The sequence below is a fragment of the Dryas octopetala genome, chromosome 8, assembly GCF_963921425.1.
Source record: "Dryas octopetala chromosome 8, drDryOcto1.1, whole genome shotgun sequence".
In the NCBI taxonomy this organism is placed as follows: domain Eukaryota; kingdom Viridiplantae; phylum Streptophyta; class Magnoliopsida; order Rosales; family Rosaceae; genus Dryas; species Dryas octopetala.
Genome location: NC_141373.1, coordinates 16,150,200 through 16,164,382, shown reverse-complemented (window position 1 = coordinate 16,164,382; position 14,183 = coordinate 16,150,200). Strand labels below are relative to the sequence as shown.

At 36.3% G+C, this 14,183-nt stretch overlaps 1 protein-coding gene across 8 annotated transcripts; it reads right to left on the bottom strand.

Annotated features, from left to right (window-relative positions):
- Positions 1–158: 158 nt before the first annotated feature.
- LOC147277630 (putative caffeoyl-CoA O-methyltransferase At4g26220) lies at positions 159–3,647 on the bottom strand. Of its 8 annotated transcripts, none has more exons than XM_086253339.1 (8): positions 3,443–3,647; positions 3,175–3,267; positions 2,896–3,007; positions 1,451–1,632; positions 1,281–1,360; positions 981–1,125; positions 674–805; positions 160–572 (listed from the first exon to the last, which is right to left on the bottom strand). In XM_086253339.1, exons 4-8 carry the CDS (start codon positions 1,523–1,525, stop codon positions 282–284), a joined length of 723 nt encoding a protein of 240 aa, XP_086109465.1. In that variant the 5' UTR covers positions 1,526–1,632; positions 2,896–3,007; positions 3,175–3,267; positions 3,443–3,647; the 3' UTR covers positions 160–281. The 8 variants fall into 8 exon arrangements, with proteins under 8 accessions (XP_086109468.1, XP_086109469.1, XP_086109465.1 ...); XM_086253340.1 differs by having other exon boundaries at positions 1,451–1,560; XM_086253341.1 differs by having other exon boundaries at positions 1,451–1,556; positions 2,900–3,007.
- Between the last annotated feature and the right edge of the window lie 10,536 nt (positions 3,648–14,183).

Genomic DNA, 14,183 nt, shown 5'->3' with positions numbered 1-14,183 from the left:
GTGCTTGGTTGAATAAAATATAACTCAAAGAAGCTGCCATTCTTAATCTGCAACTGCTTATCTTGATTTGACAGTTGAACCAAACACCAACCAGTCAAATTTCTGTTATCAAGCTTGCACAACTTAATGGGAGAAAAGGATTTGAAATTGTAATTTTTTGAACTGAATGGTTTTTATTCATCTCAACCGAGGTACATAAGACTGTTACAAGAAGTTTGAGGTACAAGATTATTTTCTATAATCTTTTTTTGGAAATATAATAATGTGCTTCACTTTTTTATTCAGTGAATTCTCCTGCAGATTGTGATCCCATCACCCACTGGAACTTGGGATATCTCGACGCGAGTGTCAGTGGAAACCAATTTATTAAACTCAATTGCACACTGCCTCCATTCCCTTCTGGCCTCTGGAACAGCCTCTTCGGGCAAAGCAACTGTTCCTCCCCAGAGTGTGTTATCATAGATAACTATCCCACCAACCTTAATCAGCTTCATTAGCCTTTCATGGTAATTCCAATAGTTGTTCTTGTCCGCATCAACAAAAGCAAAGTCAAAACTCCCTTCCTGCTCTGGCTGCAGCAAAACATGCATGAAGATTGAAGCAGCAACAATTTTCAAATACTTGGAATTTAAGAAACGAATCCAAATACAAAGTACCACTCTTCTCTCCTTACCTCTTGTAAGAGTTTATCAAGGATAGGCAGAGCTGGGGACTCAATGAAATTGATCTTGTGTTCCACACCAGCTTTTTTGATAACTGGCAACCCTATTTCGTATGCTTTTCGATCAATGTCTATGGCTGTAATCTGCATTGATATATGCATTATAAAGCATAACTTTGTTGGTAGGTAGACATCTATATTACTTGATATGTATATAATATATATTATAACATAAGATTTTATGTTGTTAGACTGTGAATTTGGAAAAGTATCTTATCTTGCTAGACTGTCTCGTATATACACACACCAAGTTACCAACCTTGCTATCATCAGGAGTCGTAAGAGCTGTGAGGAGAAGAGAGTATCCAGTAAAAACTCCAATTTCAATTGCTTTTCTGGGATTCACTAGTTTCAAGATCATGGCCATTAACTGACCTGCATCAGGTGCTGCACCCATGAAAGCCCTACACAATAAAATGGATAGACCACAATTTAGTTCGGTTGTCATCGCAGTGTACACACTTTGTGTGTCAATCTCTCTCGTCACATGCAAACTTTAACTTCTGTAATCTGACTGCACCATCATTTTGGCATAGTAGTTAGAAATTTGGAGACTTACATAGGGTGGTTTGTAGAAGCAATCTTCAGTTCCTTTAGAAGATTTGATTCTCTTGGGTACACACTAGTGTTCAATATATACTGTCACATCAATGGGAAGACCAGTTTAAATGTAAATTTGTGCATATAGACAAATATATTCCAATTAAGCAGACTAGCTATGGACAATACCTCATATAACTCCTTGCTCTGCAACACAGTTGGGTTCGGGTTATTCGTAATCACTTGCTTTGTAGTGTCTTCCATTGCTTCTCTGGTGCACAAGAATTCTGAAAATCTTCCTAGAGAATGAAGCTAGTTTTAGAATTCAAACTTTCAGGTACACTTTAACTTCAAGCCAAGGCAGGCAATCACTGGAATCCAATAAATATTTATCAAGTAAAACAATATTTTTAGTCTCCAAGGTGAAAAATAACAAAGCTGAAAGATATAAGAGAGGTAGAGAAAGAATTATACTAGTATATCAATTGTGAAGTAGGGTGACCAATTTTATAGGCAACCCAAACCCCATGTAACCTCCTCCTATTAAATCTGAAAATTAAAAACCATAACTCCAAAAAACGTAGCGAGAATAAATTTGTAGTATTAAATAAACGGATACAAATTCCATTCGTTTTCAGCTAACAAATTCCAATATTCCATATTCTATATAGAGCTACGAGTGTATCAGTGATATATATGGTGTCGACAAATCATAACATAAAATGGTAAAAACAATGTAATAGTACGCAAGCCAAGCATGAGATTTATCATATTAAAAAAATTGAAAACCACAAAAATAATGTTCACATGGTTGCAAATTGGTATCATGCTTACGATGATAGATAGAGAGATGTACCCAAAATATTTTCTGGCTTGAAGCAAAGGGATTGAAGTTGTAAATATATACACTAAAAGAGACTGTGAAACTAAACTCTAGCAAGTGGGTTTGGTCTCACAAACTTTCTGCTTTGATTAATTTATTATTATTATTATTATTATCACTTGGTTAGGTAAAGGCCACCCCCAGTCCTCACACTCGCGGTGCGGTTTGACTCACTTTCAACCCGGAACCGTGCGCCGCGCCAGACATTCTACACGGTGCGGTTCGGTGCTTAAAACCGTGAAAGAAATAAAAAAACCAAACCAAACCAGACCATTCAAGGTGCGGTGAGGTGCGGTTCTCCACCACGGTTCTGGGCCTAATGGGCTATTATTCACTCGTCTTGCTTCTGATGTTAGGGGTCCATCCCTCCTAAACCCTAAATGCAGTAAATAAGAGAAGGCAATGAACAAATCTAAATGGTGCACAAATGCACAATATATAAACAAATCTGAATGATGCACAATATATAAACAAATCTGAGAGATGCACAAGTACAACATATAAACAAATCTGAAAGGTGCACAACATATAAACAAATCAATTCAGTTCCTTAAAACAAATCAATTCAGTTCCTAAGTCACTTTCTTTTAGCAATTACACAAAAATCCCTAATTGATTGAATTTCGAAACTTGCAACAATTACACAAAAATCCACAAATTTGATTCTTTGAATTCGAAACCCTAGTTTCACTGTTTTAGAGTGAGAGACAGAGATGAGAGACGAGACTTCATAGTGAGAGAGATGACAAACATACGTGTTCAGATTAGAAGCTGCGAGCCTGCGAGCCTGTGACCCTGCAACCTTTGAGTCTTCGACAGAGATGAGAGGCGAGAGGTGAGAGAGTGAGAGAGATGACTGAGATCTGAAATTACACAAAAATCCCCAAATTAGAATTCGAAACCCTAGTTTGAAATTCGAAACCCTAGTGACAGATGAGAGACAGAGATGAGAGGGTGAAGTATGAGAGACGAGAGAATGAGAGATGAGACATTGAGACTTAGAGTGAGAGTGAGAGACAATGAGACATACCTGTTCAGTTGTGATTTGCGAAGCCTGCGACGGTGCGACCTTCTAATCTTCGACAGAGATGAGAGGCGAGAGAGTGAAAGAGATGACTGAGAGCTGCAATAATTGCAGTGCAATTACACAAAAATCCCCAAATTAGAATTCGAAACCCTAGTTTGAATTCGAAACCCTAGTGACAGATGAGAGACAGAGATGAGAGGGTAAAGTCTGAGAGACGAGAGAAAGAGAGATGAGACATTGAGACTTGAGAATGAGAGACAATGAGACATACCTGTTCAGTTGCGATTTGCGAAGCCTGCGACGGTGTGACCTTCTAGTCTTCGAGAGAGATGGCGAGAGAGTGAGAGAGAGAGAGAGAGAGAGAGAGAGAGAGAGAGAGAGGCCAGCGCGAGAGAGCTGAGTGAGTCGGTGACTGAGAGCTCAGAGTCAGACTGAGACTGTGAGACTGTGAGACTGTGAGACTGAAAGAGAGAGGGCGGCGCGAGATTGGGGTTTGGTTTATGTTTTAGCCTTTAGGTTTGTGTTTTACTGTTGTAGTGAATTAAGTTTATTATTTTTGGGGTTTAGAACTTTGGATGGGTTTCATTTTTTATTACATTTACATATATTTTAATAATTTATCTTTTATCTATATATATAAAGCAAACACCTCCATTAGGTGAAATTTTTTGAAATCTCACAACTACCCATAGTTAATTAAATTTATTAAAACATACAATTTCAATTCGATAAGGACAAATAAGTAATCAACCACTCTTGCAATTAAACAAATTAAAAAATAAATATGAAAAATAATGCAGTATGACACCACGTTTAGGAGACCACGTTCTCTTTTATTTTTCTTTTGTATCCAAACCACGTTCTCTCTTCTTTGTGGGATGTGGTGATGGAACAAAATGGTTGGGAGTTGAAGGTGATTGGGTTGCTCAGATTGTGAAGAAGAAGAAGCGTGGTGGGAATTGGAAGAGGAATGAGGAATAAGAAGCGTGGAGGGAATAAGAAGTGTGGGGGTATTTCTATTACCAAACAAGAGTGGCCAGGGATTGGGAAAATGGGTTTGGTTGGATGCGTCTGAGAAATGAGGAAGTTGATGGGGTTAGTGAGTTGGGGTCATGAGGAGAAGGTCAAGAAGGTGGTGGTGGTGGTTTTAATGGCGAGGGAGTTGAAATGGTTTTGAAAAAGGGAGTGCAGAAAAAAGAAGCGTGTGAAAGGAGTTGGGTGTTAAGACAGGACATTGACATGTTGGTGGTTCGGTTAGGGCTTCAAAGATTTCAGAGAAGCAAAAACCAAAGCCAAATTTTGGGAAGGAGTATCAAAGAGTAAGAGTAAGAAGTTTGTAATTCTCTGTTTATGCTTTGTTGTCACTATTTTTATTTATGCAATTTATGACTTTGGATTTCACAGAGGATGGAAGTAGAGGCCACAATGTGCCATCAATGGCGGAGCAGTGGTAAGGGCAGGGTTGTTAGGTGCAGAAGCTATAAAAGAAAGCGATTTTGTATCCATTGCATAGGAAAATGGTATGGGTTTATTTGCTCATCAGCCTATGCTTTTTTTTTTCTTTTTCTTTTTTCTGAATTGTATATTACCACAAACTTTTCTTATGTTCTAGAATTTTTTTTATACGTTAAAATTTTTATTTATGTTGAATATGAGGTGCTTGATGAAATGCGGGTGTAGATATTGGGAGGGATTTTACCAAAATTCAGTTTGTTTTGGATGAGAGAGAGATGGAGAGAGAGAGAGAGAGAGAGCCTATTTTATTATTTTTTTTCCTGAATTGTATATTATCATAGACTTTTCTTATGTTCTACCCTTTTTATAGGTTTTTGGCTTGGCTCATCTAACATTTATGTTGATTTAATATATTTAAATGTGTGGAAAAAGATGGGTTTTTCTTCTTTGATGTGTGAGAAATTTCTTTCTTTTGAAAGATAATGAGGCACTTTTGATGTGTCTATTATATTCTTAGCCTGGGTTGTCTAAACATTTTTTAATCTTCTTACTAATCGTCTCTTTGTTTAGGTTGTCCGAGTGAAGCTTTCATTGATGACTACTGTAACCCAATAAATCTTGAAGGCTTCAAGTATGCATTTCAGGATGAGTACTACTTTAAATCAAAGGTTTACATGCTGATGATATTAGTTCATTATGCACTGATATTAACTCAGATGTGTCCCATGTTAATTTGGTATTTGTTAAGGTTCTTAATTTTTGTAATAAGAAGATTAGTAACTCGGATGTGCTACCTATTAGAAGATTTTGCAATGTAATTGAGCTATTGGGAGTATACATTAATACTAGCTATTAGAAGATTACAACAAGAAAAGTAGTGTGAATTGTTACTATTTTATGTATTATACTCTAAACTCATGAGCAAAACTGGAATAGTTGATAGTATTGTACAGAAAATGTGATATGAATTGGTATTGTTCAAATTAATAACATTTATTAATTGGTTTTATTTTTCTTACACCATCGTTTATCCTTATATTATATTTTTTGAATAATAACGTTTTTCCCATCCCTTGAGTATCATTGAGAAGAACCTAAAACATGCAAATTTAAATATGACGTACAATAATAATCAGATATAGAAATATCATAGAGAAATATAGGCAAGGGCAAGGAGAAAGAAATGCACACATGAAAATTATGCAACACCTATTGTGGAAAAACAAATTAAATTATGCGCAATATGAGAAAGCTTTTTGGCATGTGCAGGGGATGTGGCCAAAGACTAGATATTGGATGTCCCTCTCTCCTCCCCTCAATGACCCTATTTACTTGGTACTATTAGGCAATTAATAACATGAATTAATTGGGGTCATTGAGGAGAGGGGAGGGACATCCGATTTGGAGGGGCTGCCAACCCCTGTTTTGGGGGGGAGGGGGGGGATTTCTTTATTTTGTTTTATCTTTTTTATTTAAGAGTGAAATGAAAACTTTTTGTGAAGAAAATTTGTACTGGAGTATGGAGAGGAAATTGGGGGTATCAAGGTGCACTTAAAATAAATATTTCTTCTATTTGTTGTTTTCATGCAAATAAGTAACAATATCTATTGTAAAAGGAAAATTAAAGGTTCTCTTTCTACAAAATTTATAGGCTATAAAACCAATTTCAATTAAGAAAAAGAAAATTCAAATGAACACTCACCACACTCATAGCCACTCACCAAACTATATACACTGCAAGGAAACGCTGCACCAATTACACTCACAGCCACTAACCTTACCTCACCACACACTGCACTCACGCACTTTCTTCCACACACACACACAACCAACTTATTTAAAGCAAATAAAAAATGTATCAATATATAAAAAAAAAATTATAACAATTGCACCCCATGGGATTCGAACCCTAATCAAAAAGTTGAAAATGAATCAACTTACCACTTGCTTCAGCTACTCCTGGACATGAAGAGAATATATCAAAAATTCACAATGATATTTGATTCTATAATTTTCTTATAAGAAGTCAAATTGAGAAACTTTCTTCAAATAAATAATTATTTCATTATAAAAAGTTTTTACGTATGCACAATAGAAAATTTTATAGGATAAATTGGGCATGCTAAAATAACAACGTTTGCACAATAAGGAGAGCTTATTCGCACAATAGCTGAAGCGAGTGGTAAATTAAAAATGTAATTCGATATTTTTATTTGGCCAGAACGAAGGAAAGCCGGATAAATTCTATTCCCGAAAAGACTAGCTAAATGTTTTAAGAATATACGTAATACAGCTTATTAAATGAATTATGTTTACCAAAATATTGGTGTATGCGCAATAAAAAGAGCTGCTTCGCACTCGCGAGAGCGAGTGCGAAGCGGCTCTTTTTATTGCGCATACGTTAGTTTTTTAGCATACATTCTATCTATTATTGTGCACCTTTGATGTTTTTTTGTTTTTAGCGTGAGAGTGTTTCATTTTTTTTAGATTAATCTTAAACTTTTACGCATACACCATTGATTTGTTACGACAGTTGTTGTTATGAGTCTAAGTATCGAGTTCATCTCAAGTAATACATGCGAGAGGCCGGCTTTTCCTTTTGACCAAATTGTCATTACACTTTGTAGTAAATATTGTCACTTTTTGAGACATGTATTAACTGAGAATGTAGTTACTAAATTTATTTAAATAGTTCTCAAAATATATGTGTAAGTAAAAAATAAAGTTGTAAGCAAACACTGATATTTTAGCAAGCGTAATCCGTTTAATAGGTTTTTTCTATTATATATATGTTTTTTTTTGTTTCATTTAATCAATGAGATGAAAATTTACAATCATATAAAAAGTCATAAAATTTGGGCTAATCATGTCTATACTGTTATTTAAAAAAGAGATTTTCTTTGTTGCACACCCTTTTTTTTCTTTGTTGCACACCCCTAATCACTTAATTAGTGATTTTACAAATTTGCCCCATTGTTAAAATACCCTAAAACCCTCCTCCAACACACCGCATCTCTCTCCTCCCTCCCCTCCCAACCTGCCTTGCCGAGCTCTCATCTCTCCAGCTTCTCTCCCCTCTCTCCGGCTCCTCTCTCCTTCTAGCTTGACACGAAAGATTGATCTCACCCCTATAATGGAATTACGAAAGATTAATAGGTTTTTTCTATTATATATATGTTTTTTTTTTTGTTTCATTTAATCAATGAGATGAAAATTTACAATCATATAAAAAGTCATAAAATTTGGGCTAATCATGTCTATACTGTTATTTAAAAAAGAGATTTTCTTTGTTGCACACCCTTTTTTTTCTTTGTTGCACACCCCTAATCACTTAATTAGTGATTTTACAAATTTGCCCCATTGTTAAAATACCCTAAAACCCTCCTCCAACACACCGCATCTCTCTCCTCCCTCCCCTCCCAACCTGCCTTGCCGAGCTCTCATCTCTCCAGCTTCTCTCCCCTCAACAATTGTATTGACTAAAATTTCTATTCCTTAATCATAAAAAGCAATGAGTCTTCTTTCAACCCTTTTGCTAGACATGATAATAGGTGATAAACTATTGCTATCAAAATTAGAAGGGTACCTCCTTCTAGTTTTTTTTTTTAACAACTGTTTCACCCCTGTCACTATCTGTTTATTCAATGTTTGCTTTTTTTATCTCCTTCTAGTTGTGGACACCCTCAACTATTGTGGACACCCTAAATCCACTCGCATGACGGCGTTGCGACGGTGTGGGTGGAAGGGCAATCTACGTACACGTACAACGTACTCGAACGTGTCATTCGTCTTATATGAGTCAAACGTCTTCTAAGAGGTTGCTCAATGTTGTTGCCAGAATTGGATAAAACTCTTGTGCTTGGGCCTTCATCCTCCACCTGTTCAAATAAATTGGTTTCCGTATTTGAAACAATTTTATTTTAGCAACGGTTACCTTACCTGTTTCAGTAAATATGTATAAAGCAAAGGTTTCCTTTAGGTGAAATTTTCATATATTCCACAAATACCCATGGTTGAAACAGTTTGCTAAAACATACAATTTTTATTTGAGGGGGATAAATAAGTAAATCAACCACTATTCTAAGTAAACGAATTAAGAAAATAAAAAACCAGTCATGACCAATTGACCACGTTCGCACGTTCTCTTCTTCTGCAGCACATCATTCCTTCCCCACTATTTCCTTTAGTAGTTTTGTTGGGTTCAGTTTCCCTCTCTTTCTCCCGTGGAAAGCTCATTCTGTAGACAAAGGTCTGTTCCTTTCTTTGACTTTTCTTGGAAATCAGAAGGAGGGAGTGATATGTGTAAGAGGGATTGGGGGAGGGGGAGACTGCTGAGAAGAGAAGCAGATGAGCATCCGTTCTCCAAAATCCCAACTGCCCAAAACCCACAAAACCTCGAACCTTCTCAACCCACCCAAATGGTGAGCGTCTCCGTTTACCCTTTGCTCTCTCTCTCTTTCTCTTTTGATTTATTTTGGGTTGGACCCAAAATGGGTTAAGGCTGTGTTGTTGATTTTTTTTCGTTGGAAAAGAATGTTGGAGAATCGAAACTAGCAAAAGGGTTGAAAGAAGACTCATTGCTTTTGATGAGAGGGTTTCACTCCAAATTCATTGTCGGCCTAAGTTTACTACCTCCATCAATACCCAGGTTTGCTGCCTAAAGCTATTTTATTAGGAATCATTTTCAGGATATATTTGGCTTTTGCATATATTAACAAACAGAATTCATTGTTGGGTCAATGATATTTTCTGCATTTCCTTCTCTTTTCTCGATCTATCTGTTAAAGTTTTGTTAAGGTAATGACAATTTTAGTATGAAAGTCAAATCTTTAATCTATGTAGTGCATGTGCATTGTGCAGCCTAACACCTCTTCCCAACAGCTTGACCTATGCACCAATGGGAAAGGGAACTCTGGACAGAGGGGCAACAAGCCCCACACACACTATGTTAGGTGTGGCGCTAGGTTTTGTGAATCTAGGATTAATGATTATTAATGTTGTATTTAGCATTTTACTTCTAGGATTTTGATAATGATATTCCCCCTAAAAACCTTTCCTTTACTATTTTTGTTCCTTTGTTTGATTTTATGGTTTTTATTATTTTTCACTATGCAAAAATAGACAACTGGAGTGGGCCAGAGATGCAAAAAGAAGACCAATAAAACTGGAAGGATGAGGTACTAAATATTAATCAACTCTTTTTTCTCCTCTTTGATTTTTGTTGTTTTTTTATTTTTTTGGGTTGAAGATCATGGTTAATGCATTTCTAACATTCTATAGACAGATTACAATCCAATTGAATTGTGCTCCTGCAGAACTTATCTTCACATTTAGCCAAAATAGTATCTTAACATCTAGCCAAAATGTCTACAAGCATTAAATCCAAAATGGAATACTTCTGCACAAGAAATGGAACTTCTTTAGAAATTTAGAACATAACTCTTGCAATGACACAAGAATAAGAAGGAAAACCCTTAAAAAAATGTGCAGTAGTTGTCCATTTTTGTAGCACCATGTTCTTCGTGTATTTGTCCATTCCTTTCAAAGCTTGGATTCTCTAAATACAGTTTGCATATTTTTTTATAGTTTGGGGTAATCATAAGTTCCAGTCATAATTTTGGGAACGGATACGGTGTTAGTGCCTACTTCCATGTGCATCATATGCAACAAGTTGCATTGACACAAGAATAAGAAGGAAAACCCTTAAAAAAATGTTTTAATCAATGAGATGAAAAAATATAATATAAAAGTCAATACTATTGTGGACAATTTTATCTCCTTAGGTGACAAACCTTAAAATTCAATACTGTTATATATATGTTTCAATAGATATCACTAACAAAAAAGCAAACTCATACGGATGACACCGTTTATGAGTAGATCATATCTCTTTCTCTTTTGCTCAGTATGGACAATTACTTTGATGACCCTGATTGATTTTAGAAGTTGACACTATTTGGATGAAGCCTTTCAGTGCAAAGGGAATGAGCTTCCTCTTTTATTTTATACCAAGCAGAGATGGCACTTGCAACTTTCTCAGGTACCACTGTATTTGTTATTTTGACACTTTGCTGATGAAGTTTAAGAAGGTACAAAAGATGAAGGAGTTGAGACCCACTATGACGTCGTTCAATCATTGAATGACAAGAAATAGGTGTTCCCTAAAAAGAAAATGCCAGCCCGCCCCTCTTTATATCCTATGGTCCAAAGATCGATGAAATGAGATGAAGAAGAAGAATCCTGAGGCAGAGTTTTAAGAAATCTTAAAAATTTAGGGGGCAAAGTGGAAGAACATCAGGAAGAGAAAAAGCCTTATGAAGAAAGGTACCAGGCTAAAGAAAGAATCTTATTTGAAAGTGACTTCAAAAGAGAAGTGTGAGAGTGAGTCAATGCAGTTCTGGGAAGAAGAGCACAAGTAGAAGACACCTATATAGTTGCTTGAAGAATACCTGCAGCTCAAATAGGAAACAGAAAAAGTGAGCTAGAAAATCAAGAAAGAAAAGGATCAATTGAAACCAGAGCAGCCAATATCAGCATTTTTCCTGTGCACAGGAAAAAAGGGGAGCAGCTATGCTTGCAGATTACAAAACTTTCTTACAAAACTTTTTTATCATTAAAGCATTTACTCATCTTGACTGCACTTTGTTAAATAGTTTTTTTTTTTCTTACCTATGAAATGTTTTTCATTAACTGTGGCATATTTTTTGTTGTTACTACACTCTTTAAATTGAATATGTGGATGATAGCTTTGTGGGTACATGTTGGCTGCTGTCCATCTGTTGTCAAATTAAAACTAAATAGAAAGAAAAATTTGCATGTTTGATTGCACACACACGCACACACACAAATGCATTTGTTTTCAATTATCATCTTTTTTTTTTTTACTTTGCACATCGTTGTCTTTATTCCAGCGTGTGTACTTTGCCAAGTTTCTACTACTCTATTTGCCTTTGCTTAAACTCTTCTCCATGCTACTTTGTAAATAGTTTTTCTCTTAGTTGTTTGTTTTCTAATTTTTATCTATCTAAGTTAAAACAGATGGGAAAACTGACCCAATTCTACATTATGTAGAATTGACACTACTATCAAATTTTGATTTTTTATTTTGAGGTCAAAAATCAAATTGTCTCCATTATTTTCAAAATAATTCTTTTTACAAGTGAACTACAAATTAAAAAAAATGTATCTAACAGCTTCAATTAGAAAATTTAAATAATATATAAAAATACATCTTCTCTTTTTCTTCTTTTTACCAAGAAAAACAAGACTCTTTAAAATCCTTTTCCTTATAAGTTTTTTCATGAAAAGGCATTCTCATTTTAAAAGTAACGTATGTTTTTTTAAGAGAGTTACTATTTGCACACTTTTTTTTCCTTTTTGCACACCTTTTTCTCCTACACACCTCCTACCATCTTCTAAAATTTAAAATTTCTCTTTTACACACTCCTCTTATTACCAAAATACCCCAACCTCATTAATCTCACCAAATTTCTCACTACACACCCACCCAATCCAAACACTACACACCCCACCCCAAATGTGAATTTTTAAATTAAAAAAAAAACAAAGAACAAAAAAAAAATGCTAAAACCAGCCACACTCAAGCCTTTGCCATCCCAGCCCCTCCCTCTCCCTCACCGACTGCCTCCCTCCCACTCTCCTTCCCTCACCCGACCACCTCCTTATCTCTCTTTTTCCTCCTCGCAGCACCGACCCTCCTCTTTCTCTCTCCTTCTCGCAGCACCACCTCCTCCCCACAACACCAACTTAAAAAAAAAAAAAATTGCAAGTTCGGCAGACCAGTGTCGAACCTAGCTATTTCGTTCGGCAGGTACCCGCCGAACAATCCTCTTCTATTCGGTGGATATCTGCTGAACGAAACAGCCAAGTTCGGCACTGGTAAGCCGAACCTATAACTTAAAAAAAAAAAAATTGGTGCTACAGGGAGAAGAGAGAGAGAGATAAGATGGTGGTCCTGCAGGGAGGAGAGAGAGAGATAGAGAGAGAGAGAGATAAGGGTCGGTGCTGAGTTGGGAGGGTGGTGCTGCGGCCTGTAGGGAGGTCGGCAAGCTGGGAGGATGTTGCTGCAAGGAGGGTGGTGCTACGAAGAGCTTGGCGAGCTGAGAAGGTGGTGTTGTAGGGAGGGTGGTGCTGCGGGGAGCTCGGTGAGCTCGGTGAGCTGGGAGGGTGGTGTGTGAGAAGGGTGGTGCTGCGAGGAGGTTGGCGAGCTGGGAGGGTGGTGCTGCGAGGAAGACGGCAAGCTGGGAGGGTGGTGTTGCAGACAACAAGCTAGAAGGAAAGAGGAGCCGGAGAGGAGGGAGAGAAGCTGGAGAGATGAGAGCTCAGCAAGGCAGGTTGGGAGGGGAGGGAGGAGAGAGATGCGGTGTGTTGGAGGAGGGTTTTAGGTATTTTTACAATGGGGCAAATTTGTAAAATCACTAATTAAGTGATTAGGGGTGTGCAACAAAGAAAAAAAAGGGTGTGCAAATAGCAGCTCTCTTTTTTAAATAACAGTATAGACATGATTAGCCCAAATTTTATGACTTTTATATGATTGTAAATTTTCATCTCATTGATTAAATGAAACAAAAAAAAAACATATATATAATAGAAACAACCTATTAAACGGATTACGCTTGCTAAAATATCAGTGTTTGCTTACAACTTTATTTCTTACTTGCACATATATTTTGAGAACTATTTAAATAAATTTAGTAACTACATTCTCAGTTAATACATGTCTCAAAAAGTGACAATATTTACTACAAAGTGTAATGACAATTTGGTCAAAAGGAAAAGCCGGCCTCTTGCATGTATTACTTGAGATGAACCCGATACTTAGACTCATAACAACAACTGTCGTAACAAATCAATGGTGTATGCGTAAAAGTTTAAGATTAATCTAAAAAAAATGAAACACTCTCACGCTAAAAACAAAAAAACATCAAAGGTGCACAATAATAGATAGAATGTATGCTAAAAAACTAACGTATGCGCAATAGAAAGAGTCGCTTCGCACTCGCGAGAGCGAGTGCGGAGAGGCTAGAATAACATGCACCTTACCTGTAACTTTATGACAGAGAATTGATTTCAACTTATACTGTGATTAATCTAGCCTCTCCGCACTCGCTCTCGCGAGTGCGAAGCGACTCTTTCTATTGCGCATACGTTAGTTTTTTAGCATACATTCTATCTATTATTGTGCACCTTTGATGTTTTTTTGTTTTTAGCGTGAGAGTGTTTCATTTTTTTTAGATTAATCTTAAACTTTTACGCATACACCATTGATTTGTTACGACAGTTGTTGTTATGAGTCTAAGTATCGAGTTCATCTCAAGTAATACATGCGAGAGGCCGGCTTTTTCTTTTGACCAAATTGTCATTACACTTTGTAGTAAATATTGTCACTTTTTGAGACATGTATTAACTGAGAATGTAGTTACTAAATTTATTTAAATAGTTCTCAAAATATATGTGCAAGTAAAAAATAAAGTTGTAAGCAAACACTGATATTTTAGCAAGCGTAATCCGTTTAATAGGTTTTTTCTATTATATAT